General features: G+C 43.9%; 1 protein-coding gene across 5 annotated transcripts in view; it reads left to right on the forward strand.

Annotated features, from left to right (window-relative positions):
* LOC110975061 (DNA damage-regulated autophagy modulator protein 1-like) overlaps positions 1-14,344 on the forward strand; it is a 57,187-nt gene that overhangs the window by 37,992 nt on the left and 4,851 nt on the right. For all 5 annotated transcript variants that reach the window (XM_022227166.2, XM_022227165.2, XM_022227167.2 and 2 more), the window contains 4 exons: positions 3,663-3,730; positions 4,649-4,803; positions 9,201-9,378; positions 13,032-13,081. In XM_022227166.2, the coding sequence (XP_022082858.1) occupies positions 3,663-3,730; positions 4,649-4,803; positions 9,201-9,378; positions 13,032-13,081 (451 nt within the window). The remainder of the gene's footprint in view (positions 1-3,662; positions 3,731-4,648; positions 4,804-9,200; positions 9,379-13,031; positions 13,082-14,344) is intronic.

A 14,344-nucleotide genomic window follows, 5' to 3' on the forward strand; every position in this document is an offset into this window, starting at 1 on the left:
TTTGGCTGGTAGCCTCTCGTTGCTATTTTAACCCCTTGATGACGGGAATTTCTTTCCGAAAGCCAACTCCAAGAATTCCAGCCTCGCTTGGCCACGCAGGCCACCTGCCAAACCGCAAATTCTCGGTTTGTAGCCCTGTGTGCTCTGCACGCTTTGAATTACACGGCTTCCACGTTCCCGTTGCCTCTTTTCAAAGTGTGGACTGGTGATTATGATACAAATTCAGTCTTTTCATTTCTGGGCTACACACAAAGGCCAATTACCATATATACAAGAGCCAGGGTCTGCCTTCTTTCAGTGTGTGGGCCGAGAATAATAGCTGAAAAGCGGGCTGAGGATCTCAATTTTTATGACGTGTCTTGCCGCGTCCCTGCGCAAAGGGGTTAATGAAAGCTATTTATACAGCACGTTAAAAAAAATACATTTCCTTTGCACTTGATTTGTGGTAGTCGTACATTCGATTTGACACTCATATGACCTCTTGCACTTACTTGGGTCTGGCCCAAATAACCGACAATCCCCAATTTACTTTGGAAATTATCCCACAATACAGTGGGAAAACGTGGCAGCTTACAGGTACATACATACAATTGCTTCCCAAGTGGCCTTCAAATTGGCCACCAAAGTTGCGTCCTAATTGGCCTCCAAAGTGGCCCTTAAATAGACCTTCGAGTATGTTGTCAATCAAGACACTGTTGTAAATAGGTAGGAAAATCACTACACGTTGAGGCAAATTGGCTGAAGTCAAGTACTGATGAGCGAGTTCTATGAAATGAAGGGCAGACGTGCACATTTGAATATCCCTTGCTTTTGACAGTTGGAATTAAGTTGGGGTACTTCAAGTACTCCGATATCATTCATTTATTGCCACAAATTGTGCATGTTGTTAAAACCTCTACTGACACCATGGGAAAGCACAAAGGAAGTAATTGAACATGATGAGTGTCTACAGAGCTACATGCAGGTCTAGCTCTTGCACTGGCTGCCAATATCTCAGCACGCGCTGATTACAGACGTAGACAAACTTTGGTGGAAAGGCTGTGTCGGACACTTCAGACCTAAGAGGGCGGTTAGTCAACACACCTGCCGGTACCAGTACCTCGTAGGATTCTCCCACCTGGTATGGGACTCTCATCTGGGCACAGTCCGTTAAGTTAAGTTACAGAGTACTGGTACACGTACACTGTAACTGTGATGGGAGAGGACCAACTTGCCATCCAGCAACCGTGAATCAAACACGACTGTCTTATCCTGTGCACGGCTCCTGATGCCTGGGCGGTTATCACCATCCGTGTTCACAGAGACCACGAACAGCTGATGAGTGTGTCAGCCTGCCCCACGGCTGGTTTCAAGTGGGACGTACACGCAGGGGGGGTGCCTGAGAGCAGGAGGGGGTACGATGAGAGTCTGAGTCACCCCAGACATGTCTGTTGGGGTGGGGTGGGTGAGCAGGAATCGACCCACCTGCTGGCCACTCTGCGAGACGACTTGCCAAGATCAGTGTGCAGTCCGCACCTGACGCAAACCCTGAGACACTCCTTTGACTGTGGTCGGTGGCAAGTTTCTCAAACGTCGGTAACTGAACCCTCTCGTGCCGTGTCCCAGAGTTTGGTTTTTTTCTTGTAGCCACATCCGTTTCTTCTAAACTTGCAAAGATACCGGTACATGTAAATATGGTCAATTGCCAGCCCATTCTCATATGATCTTGTGAATTCATGTTTTGACATTCTTCAGCCTCATTCTTCAGTACTCATTTTCAGGGAATGTTTGGAAGTCAAGTACATGTAAGTAAGATTTCCGTTATGCAGTACAATTTTTACACATTTTCACATTCAAACAGCGGTTTAGAAGCACATGTACATGTATAGAAGCATGTACATGTACCGGTACATGTGTCTCTTTTTGCACTATTTTACTGCCTAATGAGTGACGGTCGTTTTGGCCTTGAGTAAAGTTTTTCAAATATCAACAGTGGTTTAAGGCTCAAGTTTGAAATGTGCTCACCAGAGATTCTGTGGGTGTCGAGGCCTGAGTCACAAACACATATACATGGAAATCTCCCCGTCACGGTGACCAAGACTTTGAACTTTATCTGACATTGTCAGACTGGGAAGGACAAGTCATTGCAAATTTTGGCACAGGTTGTCAAGTAGTTTGACAAATTTTCACTCTCTTGTTTTTTTTTGGGGGGGCCAACTCTTAGTTAAATCTTGCCTCGGTGGAACAGAAAGATACCATACTGGTACGAAGTTGTTTTCGAGATAGCATTCTCTTCCCGAAAATTCTTCAGGACAAACTTGTCAGGTGTATTCCTAGTCAAGGCTGCCTTGGGAAGTTTTTAAAAAAAAGAAGTTTTTATAAAACTTCCCAGACTCGACTTGTTCTTCTATATTTTTCAATATGGTAATTAACTACATGTAGCCTCACCTGTGGCAGAACATTGTGTCTCGCAGGAAACCAAAATGTGAAGGAAGGCTGGACAAAAGACATAATATTTTTTTTTTCAAATTGGGATCCACGGGAGGTCAGGTGTCCTTCATGCATATGTACATGTATATTTTCACCTTATTTAGGGTATCTGTAAGTTACCAGTTTTTCTGTGGTACCCGGTGCTCATTTCTGACGGATGCTTGCTGTTGGCTCTGATCGTGTGTGGGAAATGAAATTTGTTTTGCTGCCAACTCAGTCTGGAATTTCTGCCACAAAAAAATGCAGCAAAAATGATAATTTTAAGAACTTCTGCAAAGAAGCAAGTATTTTTGGCCCCCATTTTCCCTCTGACCGGCCCTTCCTCAAGGTAAAAAAAAAAAACTGAGATCCGTAGAACTACAGATGCCATTTTCATTAAACTACTGGTACTCAAATTAATTTTGGCTTTAGCAACAACTACCTGCCTGAGTGTGGCTGGTGGACAAGCCATGGATCAATGAAAGGGGTGGGAAACAGTTTTCTTAGGGGGATCCAGGGTCAGTTTGGGGGTCTATATTCCGTGAAGGCTATAGCCGTTTGGGGGATCCAGGCCAATGGATTGCCCAACTGTATGAGTCATGATATTTAGTTTTTCAGGGGAGAAATTTGGAGAAATTCTGAGTCCGTTGATTGGGAAGACAGGGTTGATGTCTTGGCAAATTTAGAATGTCTAAAACTTGATTTGATGTACCGTACCGGTAGCTTGGCAGATGAGATTTCTTAGCTTTCCAGGATGTTGGGAGATTAAGCCTAGACTGACAAATGGTAAAGGCTTGAGTGACCGAGTACATTTCTTATCTCATGGTTTTTGTAGAATCTGGAAAGTTCTTAATTTAATTTCTCTTCTCTTTTCCCCAAAGACACCATTTGGAAATGCGAATAAGCCAGGTTGGAGGATGATAAAAGTGTGGTTAGATGAAATCTTTTTCTCAGAAATTTAGAGTGGTTGATCATATTCAAAGTAAGTGCTGATATGCTTATTTCCAGAGTTGCGCTTTGTGTTGACACAAAGAACATCTGCATCTACAGAAATAGCAAAAAATTTTCAGAATCCCCGTTTGTCACACAGCCGAAGGATCCAGCCCATTTCCTTAGGCCCATGAAACCTGGTTTTCACAGGAGTACCATCCGTTTGTTAAACCACATTACCAGTATTTAAAGATTCTTGTTTTTTTTTTTCTCCCTGTTTGCAGTGACACTGGCGTTCACTATCCAGAGAGCTCTTTATTTAGCCTCTTTCTGGATGTGTCTGCTGCATTCTGTAAGTATTTGTGGCATAAATGAATCAATTATCCATTAGACTCAACTCCTCGGCTGTATTGAGGGCAGATGGTCTGGTGATGTGGGGTTTTTTTTTTGCATAAATGAATAAATAATCATTGCTCATTTGTTATTGGACAAAAGTTCAGGGCTGTTCCTTTTGTTTTCTGTCATGAAGGGACTGAAGACCTAGACCCTATTCACGTGGAGGCCTTTTTTGATCTTATTCCTAAAATCTATTTTACATATTGCAAACTGTTGATTAGGATGGTACCAGACTGTTTTACATGTATGCTTCCGTGCGTTCCAAGCCTCCCTTTCAATAATTGTCGGAATCTGGCAAGGTACTACTTGTGTTCAATCATGAATTTGAAATTATTCATCAGAGAAGACAGGTGCAAACTGGTCATGAAATTTCATTTTATGGCTTTTGTTTGTACTCTCGACATTCAAAAACAAAGAGTTAACCTCACTTTCAAATTCAATATAGCTGGCCCCGTAAATAGTCTATATTAAAACGCTTCTGCAATGTTTTGGCAGCCCACTGTGCATGCACCAGTACACGAGTTATTGCATTAGGAAAAGCTCAGTGATTGCTGTTGGACAGATGTTCAAGGACTGCTCTGATCTGTTGCCCTGGAGAGTTTGATGTGCCTTTCATGTTGTCTTTTTCTCTGAAATTCTCCTGTATTATGTAACTGGTAAATAAAGATCGGAAGGTGGGACCAAGAATTATCGTTTTTGGTCCTTAGTTTAGTCTAGTCCATTTCGTTGATCATATTTTTCATAGCATGAAATATATCACTAATTACTCTCAAATATGGAAAATTTAGGATAGGATTGGCAGAGTGTTCGGGGATGGTTCCATTTATTTTACAGGATGTAACAAGGCTCTGGCTTGGTTTGCTTTTCTTGTTAGTTCTATTGACGGCGTACGTACGTTACCACCATGTCCGACAGTTCCAAGACAGGTTCCAAGAGAACCGACTGTGGCGTTTTCGTCGGGTCAACATCGCAGGGCTGATGGTCAGCCTGGTGGCTGCAGTCGGTCTGATTGTCCTTGCCAACTTTCCCGTGAGTAGAGCAATGGCCACATGCAAAACAGAGTTTTTTTTTAAATTTGTTTTGATGATTTACTGTCACATGCTTAGAAACAGTTGCAAACATTGTGCGTCATTTACGTCATGTGATCAAAGAAGGGGATTTCAGCCCTGTTACATCTGGTGTAGAAATTGCGTGGGGTTAAGAAATATTTTTGTCTTCTTAAAAATGGGTGGATTTTAAAAGCCTTAGTCATTTGGATGCGCTGTCCAAAACTTCCAATGTGCACAGGAAAGGTGTAGAAACATTTCTGTTTATTTAATACCGGTAGTCCTAATTACGAGGTTTCAACTCGTCAACCAGCATGATAGCCTCTGACTCAAAGTCCCCTCAAAACTTCCATCATTTCCTCCACATCTTTGTCATCCTTTATCTGCTGTCATAATCTCCAAGGTCAGAAGTCTGTGGCCAACTGTTGCAGCGAATGTCTTAGTTCTTGGCTGCAAACACATTGAAGATTAGGAAGTTGGTATGGCGCCCGAACTCTCACCCCCCTAAAGGTCCTAGTGCCACCTGTAAGCAAACAGCAAGGCTAACAAGGGGAAGATTTCAAAAGCAACTTTGTGTGTTTCTTGAGTTTACCATTCGGCGGGTCTATGTACCAGTACATGTACATATGTATTGATTTTTTTGGAGCATGATACAGCTTGTCGAGCAGGATATTCGGTCGATTCGTCAGCATCATGACTCAGAATGATGTACCGTTGTCATGGCAATAGTTACGTCAGCCCGCTTTCGTGCACACTCTTTTTTTTTTCTCTCTCTTCTTTTTCTGGCCAGAAATGAGTTTCAGATAGCTCCGCACTAAAAGCCTACTGACGACATCGGATCTCGAGGGCGATAAACTTGTTTTGAAAATTCCTCTCAGATTGAAATGAGGTGATGAATAGACGGGAAGCATGGTGTGGAAGCATGCGGTACTCGGCTTCCGCCCTGCCCAAGGAAACTTGACTAATTACAAGACAGCTGACGTGGTTGAATCAGCAAGAATTAACTAGGTTTCTAAGCACAGAGAGTCAATTTATTTTCTCATCAAATACAGCTGTACAGGTGTGCAGGTGAAGCGGAGAATTGTAGGTGATGGCGCATGACTGCCTCCTACTCAATCTGGGTTGAACTTAACATGCCTGGCATATTTGGTAATGTACTTAGCAGCTTGTCACAGACTTCAAAGACCCGTCTAAACTTAATCAGAAAAGTCCAACCATTTTAATAACTCGGGTACAACTCACATTGCACCGTATGATACTGTACATTGGACACTCAGGCTGCATCCGGACCTCTTGTCTAGAGCTAGGGCTAGGTCTTCACTTCATTGGAAATGCGTGGAGACGCGTGGACAACAGGCCTAGCCGTAGCTCTGGAAGCCCGTTTCACAGCCTCAGAGTCCTCAGTGAAATCTCAACAAACAAACAAACCACACAGTAACATCTCCACAAGCCACCCAGCACTACTTTCATGTATGTACATGTAGGGGACACCATGTGCTCCGTGAAAGCCACATGGACGTGCACGCCCAAAGCCAGTTACAGGAGGACAAGCTGCGACGACACTTTTTGGTGCCATTGCCGCTGCTTTTCTCAGTGACCATTCAGGTGATTGTGATTCATACACTCTGTGTCTCAACCTCAACTTTGGAATGGCGTGTTGAGAGGAAGGTTGTTGCTCGAACACAAACCACTTTCTCTTCCTCATCCAGTACCGAGATTGTACGCAGATCTGTACAGATGTGCAAATGTCAGCTTGCCAACTATCACTTCTGACGCTGTTGCCACGTCTATCCGCCAACTCCTCTTGGCTAACCCTCTTTCCCTCGTTTTCTTATCCTCCCCGAACCCTGCCCCATCCCCGTCAGTTTCTTTCCGTTTCGGACCATCACGTGGCCGCCCCCTACACCTGCTGTGTCTGTTTCCAATACCCATCTGATCGGCCGTCTGATGGGGCCAACTGGCTTGTGAGCGGAAAGCCTCGCTCGGTACACGTGGCAGATTGGAGGGGAAAAAGAAAATCCTGCAGTGCTGACTCATTGAGGCTAGACTGATTGGCAGCTGATGTAGGGGCCATATGATATCATTGTGGGTAAACCGAGAAAACGATAACAGAGTGAATCGCAGGATCCAGTATATGTCCCGATACACATACCTCCACTCCTAACCCTAATTGTTTATTGACCCCTTGCCCTATATGGCACTCAGAGCAACTCGGGTCCTCTGAAACCATTACAAAGTTAAAACTGACCTCAATACCATGTGATCTTGTAATCTTAATCTTTTTGTTTATAGTGATTCAGTTATGGTTAAAATAATGCCGTTACTGCCTCCTACCGGTACATGTATTTTTACAATTTTGATTTCAAACTAAGTTAATTGGGAATGTGACTTCAGTCGCCTGGGGAATTACTCAGATTTCAGGGCTGACCGAGATCTTTGGGGTTGTAGCCAAACTTTTGTGGTCTTTGTGGCAGCCAGTGTTTCACTTTCATCGTGCCAATAAATGTACATTATGTGCGTACTGTAGGTACATGTAAATGTGCGTGCACAGTGTCGGCACCTTCACCCGACTTGCTAAGAAATGTGTCTCTGAAGACAATGGGACAACCAGATTTGGAGGGGGAATATCCCCCGAAAGGAAATTAAAACTTCCCAAAACAGTAGCTAGGCCCTAATAACTCAATTTAGTGTGGGATGTTATTTTTTTTTTTTTTTAATTTTTAAAGAAGTGGAAACTGTTGTAGCTTAGCAACTCTGTGTGTTGAGTCAGCTGGGTACCAGTGCCAGACAGTGTATGTAAATCACCTGTAAACTTTGGCTGGTACCCTGTTTTTGCTAATTATCCGCTTAGACCATCACTGTGCTCAGGAGCATAAATAAATTTCTTCATGAATTGCCTCCAGGCATCTCTCAAATGTTAGGCACCTGAGACTTTTTGGTAGCTATGGTAACAGGTCCTGCAGAAACTTTCAGAAATAAACAAGCTGGTTCTTTAACCTTCAAGAGTTGAGCGGGGCGGATATGAAAACACTTCTGTGTCGTCCCGATGCCTGAGTCTAAACGTCGTTAGTAATTTATCGCCAAAACTTGCTTCGCGTCTGCAGTCAGATGCTTAAAGGAATCAAACTGTGGTGAAATATGTCCGATGCAGTCTAGGGTGTAACACTTGCCTTTAGTGAGATATTATTGGAGTGTCTGCTTGGTGCCTTTGTCAGGATCTGTTTACCTGTTAGTCAGTCGTTCTGTTGCTCAGTGTGTCAGTGTATCTATCAGTCTTTCTTGATCCCGTTTCCTTCCCTGAGCTTTCACTGTCTCTCTGTCACCGACCTGAGTTTTGTCTGCGTCTTCCTAGGGATGTGTCCGCCATTCAATCTATCTTATTTGCAACAAAGTCTCTTTCCACACCCCACCTCTCTCTTTATACTCGATGGGTGGTGCCATCTGGCCCCCCCCGCATATATCTCCCCGTGTCTTTCAAGATTGATCAGGTATTGCGGTTGTCGGTTCGTCAGTGTCTCTATTTTCCTCGATTCCGTTTCCTTCCCTCGCCGTTCCTCCCCACACATTGGATGAGCAATGCTGGTGAATATCCTGTTCACATTATGATCATTCATGTATGGACTTGATAAAGATTAAGTCCCAGGTTCTTTGGGGCTCTCGCAAGGTCTTAAGAATGCACTTTAGGTGATAGTACGATGCACATTTTTTTTTTTATTCCAGTGTTCTTGCGTCAGTCCAGCTTTCAAGACTTACAATTTCCTGAAAGCAGTGTTGTATACGAGTCCATCACAAGTCCTTTCCCCAGCCCGGTCCGAAGTCCCTTCACAAGGCCAGTCATAAGTATCAGGGGGAACAATGACAGAGGAACATGTTTGTCACTGCTCATTTGAATAGCTTGTGAACTGGCTCAAGACTGTGATGGACTTATGATGCGGTTACAGGGACTTGCGATTGACTCGAACACAACACTGGCTGAAAGTGGGCGTAAGACTTTGAATCTCTAAACACGTTTGTGTTATTTAGAAATAGAGCATCAGCCAACTTGTGGAATCGATCACTCTTTCTACTCCAGCATTTACCATTATTGTGTGTAAACTCTGGAATTCTCTCATACCTTTCATACAAGTATGTAATGTTCCCCAACTTTTGTTCACGCGTAAGCCTACTTGTATTATCATTGATGACAGACGTTATTTTTTATTCAGTAAGACTTTTGAGTTTGATCAAGCTGTGATTATAAATTTTGTTTATATGGTTGGTGTCGTGCAAAATTGTTTTGAAATGTTTACTAAATAAAACGTCGATTCCCATCTCAAAGCCAATCCCACGTTATGACTTTTCCACTCACCGTTGTCACTTGTTATTTCTTTGGACTCCCAGGAGGACGAGGATCTGTTGATCCATTTGCTGGGTGCCTTCTTCTGCTTCACATTTGGCGTTGCGTACTGTCTCCTCCATGCCTGGCTGTCTTTCAAGACCAGCCCCACTCCCAGCCCGACATGGGTTTGCATCATTCGGTTGGTGCTCGGCTGTCTAGGGATTATCCACACCTCGCTTGGTATCCTTTGAAATATTATCTTAAAGCCTTGTGGTAACATTGTCCCTTCTTGTTTTTTATTTGCTTTAGGGGGATGGCTCATGGTTGTATTTTTTTTTAAAAAGCAGCAGTTTAAAGTTGAACATTAAACTACACAAGAGCCTTGCTTTTTTCTACCATCTCAGCACTGGGGACAGCAGATGTCACCTCCCGTAAGAACTTAAGATGTCCCATACCTTCTTTTTTTTTAAAACTCAGCTATTTTATAATATTGCATGCATTAACAGTGCTCATTATCACTATCAGCATGAATGCAAAGTTTCAACACAATCCAAGCAGTGATTTTGCTGTAATCATTTGAAGTTCATAGACTCATGCTGGTCAGCCTCATGCACTGAGCATGTCAGTGAAAAAAATATGGATTTGGGGGGGGCTGACCTGTCTTGGAAAAAAATGGGCACTGTACGAGAATGGTGATGGAATGTCTGATTCTCACAAAATTTGTAAAATGAATACTAGATACTTCTAAAAAACTCCTGAAGGCTGTAGTTCAAGACAAATATTTGCTGCAGTGATATCGGGAAAATATGTCAAGAGGGCAAAATGTCGAAGGGTCACACTGATAGTTTGAATGAGCTGTGTTTATACTAACTTTCGACATGTTTGTTGGTCACAAGGTCAACATACATGTAGTGTGGGGTGTGGTTCAGAATTCACGCATTGGATTGGAGCAGGACGAAATTGTGGAATCTGTCTTCATCGATAGGGGTTTGCTATGATGAGTCTTTGTAAGCGCATGACTGGCTGGCCTTGTCCATGGCTAAACACTGAGAGGCAGACAGCATGGCATACACCTGCCAAATGCAGTGACAGACAGAGTGGGGGAGACAGCGGGGCAAAAGTGTTGAGACAGCCGCAAAAACAGGAAGGCCTCGACCGAGTGAGGATAGATGCCGTCAGCGCCGCCGGCCTGCTGGCTAAAAACCAACTGTAGATCAAATGGGCTTGCGGAGTTGACGTGCTGCAAGCAGGTCCCTGGTCGTTCAGTTGCTGTTTGGATGCAGGGGACTGCGCCAAAGGGGGTTCTTGGCAGCAACAGGTTACAGTATCTGCTAACCACGGAATGGCACGCGTACGGTCAGCACTCTGTTCTGCAGGGTGCTGACACAGATATCCAGTGCAAAACAAGGGAAGCACCGAATCCTAAGCTATGAATAGGAGTTTATACATGAACATAACAACACATAACCTCCTTGCTAACCAGTGAAATGGGCTTTATTTTCTGCTGTAACGGGAAAGATTCTTTGCTTCAGCAAAGCCATAAATTTGGCTGAGGCTCCAAATGCATCTCAATAAGTAGAAGCAATTCACAGTGCCTACCTCCTCCGCCCTGCAACGTTTATCCCCCAAGAGGTGTTTTTCCAGCTGGTGAGTTAACATCAGTCTTAAAATGCGCAACAGTCAAAATAGCGCAACATGTTGAAGCTGGCAAACTTTCAGCGAGTGAGATTGAAGCATATTGACCAACTGAAGGAATTCGGAATCTTTGCAGATCCCTTGTCGTGACTTGGGTCCCTAATGTGGTCTGTTGAAACTCGGCGATTTTTTTTTTCTACTTTGATTCTTGCCCTAGCCGAGCCTGGGAAAACTTCATGCAGAGAGAGGAAACAGGTGACCCCAAATGACAGGGCACGATTTTTGAATTAAAAACTCCAGTCCGAATGTGCACAACTCACAAGTTGTAGGAAAAAAACAGGATCGTGCAAAATGGTGACGCTCTATTAAATTACCATGCCCTAACGCACTGATTCCTGGCATGGCAATTAAGCGTGCACAGACTGATGCGTGAATTCCGCTCTTGAATGTAGATTTTTGAAAAGGGGATACAGCCACGATTGTAAAATATGGCCAGGACATTTTCTCCGGGGAACTTTGCCGCTGAGCTAAATAATCACACAGGCCCCTCTGCATTCGGCTTACGGGTATGTTTCTGTGGAGTGTAGGCAACAAATGAAAGCCAGTGCAAAAAAAAACAAACCAAGAGACCAAACCAACACTGACAACAAAATTGTGCAGATTTCAAGCACCTGATCTTGTCTGAGGCCATGGTTATTGAACGTTGCATCATGAAGATGTATCGTTTGGTTTGGCCCTTTTTTAAAAATACATACAAGTATGACGGCCGCATGCTTTCTACTCTTGTAACTCCAAGACTGCACTGTGGTGCATGCAGTGCCTTTGAGATAATGGAGGTGAGGGGAAAAAAGAAAAAAACCAATTCTTACAGTTTTCATCAGAATATGCACAACCAGTGTAACATCTTCATGTACAAGCAACACAGGCTTGCTTATCCACCAGCCAAACTAAAACAAAGGCCATCTAAACAGCAATGTTCAAGTTGACTGTTTTATTGATGGAGATGCCATTTTGTTTTTTCAACTCTCACTTTACATGCACCTGTACGTAAATGCACCTGTACGTACATGCACCTGTATGTAAATGCACCTGTACATACATGCACCTGTACGGACATGCACCTGTATGTAAATGCACCTGTACATACATGCACCTGTACGTACATGCACTTGTACGTATGCCACTACACACATTTCTGTGCAGTTCACAATGTACCTCAACCAGGCCTCAGTGCAAGTTGGTGCTTTAAAGTTTTAATTGCAATAGCCTGAGACTACATGTACATTAGATTAAACAGGATTAAGGCAATCTCGCAAGGCACATTGCTGTCTAAAAACATGGGAAAAACAGGAAGAAGAAATCTGCGTCCTTGATGTGGGTTTCATGGAGCAAGGAGAAATTGTTCACAAACATAGTTTCAACATTAGAGGGGAAAAAAACCTGAATTCTTCTGTCCAGATTTCTCTGAAAGTACAAGCCATGAAAGTGCACTGGCATTGCAGGCTACAAACGCATGGCAAGCCAGTTTTGTATTTTGTACCTAGTTGGGGCTGGGTAACGTTGTGCAGAATCCAAACAGACTCTCGATGGGAAACATTTGTTTCTCATTCACCAACGCCCGTCTTTGAGATAGGCCAGTTGATGCAAAGTTACATCTCCTGATTGCCACAGAAAGAAAATCTGCTAGTGGTTTTATTAAAATAAAAAAATGTACCCTGGACTTTAGGAGACTTAAATGCCATGAAGTTGCAGTAAAGATGTTGCATCCTGACTCCACTTCAGCAGTTGTGTACAAAGTCTATGGGGAGATGAAGAGAATTTTCCAAGTATTTCCCAACAACATCGGTAAATGTTTCTCAGTCCAGAATTTGTGCCTTTCCAGAATTTCTGTAATGACTGACTTTTATTGAGATGATATATGATGAGATAGGTGGAGTCAGGATGCAACATTTTTTCCGAAGTTGCTTAGAAGGAAGTATTGTAGCTGATAATGTTTAGTGAAAGTCGTCGAAAACCAGTTGCAGGCCTTTGAACGTTGTGTGAGCAATACGCTCCGGTACCTGCAGCTGTAGCTGAGTGGAACGCCTCAGTCATCATATGCGAAGTATTTGCTTACATGAAAAAAAACCTTCAGAAGCCCCTCTTGCATGTAGTCTTTTCCCCCCCCCCCCGAAACAAATGGCGATTACTCACAGATTTTAACCGGTCCCCACCAAGCGCTGTTTGCGGCAGTTTCCTTGACACGTCGTTCTTGCCAGTCATCCTGTTTGGTACGGTGCTGCGATGGCACGCAGACTCCTGCAATCCGGTAAGTCACGCCAATTGCCGTTAAAGTCGGCCAGTCGCAGATTTACATGTAGGTTGCCCTCTCCCCATTTTTATAAAAAGGATATTCTTTCTGACACCTGAACAAACCATGCGTACATCTGTAAGCACCCTGACTTTATCTTATTCTTAAGACCTTGTGGATAGAATTGTTCTCTTTTTCATTGTAGAGCAAGGCAACAGTGACCCCCCCCAACCTCATGGCACTTTCAATTTCCCCCAGCATGACCTTTTCTTATTGCCGTACCCTTTTTAAGTGTAGTTTGGGGAGGTCATTGCTGAAAGGTTCTTGAGCAGTTTCAAAGGAATTCAGTCATAAAGCCAGACCTGAGCGCTTGTTACTGACCAGTCATATTTTACTGTCAAGTCCATGTGAGACTAGAACTTGAGCCTGGAAAATGTACTCCTGTCAAAACATGACGTTCTCCGTGCTTGAATGTACCTGCACATGTCGACTTCATACGGCCGGGATCTCAGAGTACATAATATCCCGATTGTCTTTGGCATGTGTTTGGCCTTGTCGAGTTGAGGTGGTTGTCAAAAATAATTAAGACTTTAAGGAGTGTGTTATGTGCTGAAGCTCGTGTCAAGTCTGACTTGTGCCTCTGTGTTTCCCAGTCTTTGACTTGTGTCTTTCGAGTCTAGTGTTCTGCTGTTAACTGGACGTTGACTAAAACCCAATGACCAATGCTCCAGACGTGCTTACAGAGGAGAATACTGAATGCCGTGCCCCGTAGGGTGTAGGTTTGGTCATTCACTCCCCTCTCCCCCCCTTGAGAATAGCACAGGTGTTTAGTCGGATCTGTCAGAGTGATCTGACCAGTTCAGTGACCATTATACCGTAGCAAGGTTAGTTATTACCACGTGGTCATGCAACTTTCAGGGATCAGACTGGCCCCCTCTGTTGGGGTCGATTTGCTGCGCATTGCCAGGGATGACAAGAGCGTTGCCGCGTTTCCAATTACATCCAAGTAATAAGTGCATCCTCATCCGATGAGCGGACGGCCGCTCGTAGAAATCACCGCTCCTCTCAACCCACCCCTTCAGCCTTAATTGCTCCCCCGCTGATTCATGTGATCCTCGGTGTCTGAAAGCATCTGATCCGAACTAGAATGTCACGGCCGATGGCTTTCTGCGCGAGTTGCCCTGCTGCCAGAGGAGAGTGATTTGAGAGTGAAAGAAGGAAAAACCTGTAGGGTTTATGTTGTGTCTGGAGGAAATCCAGGCTGGAGTGCTGAGGGGAATG

The sequence above is a fragment of the Acanthaster planci genome, linkage group LG20, assembly GCF_054643075.1.
Source record: "Acanthaster planci isolate LZ-2023a linkage group LG20, COTS_SCS, whole genome shotgun sequence".
NCBI lineage: Eukaryota > Metazoa > Echinodermata > Asteroidea > Valvatida > Acanthasteridae > Acanthaster > Acanthaster planci.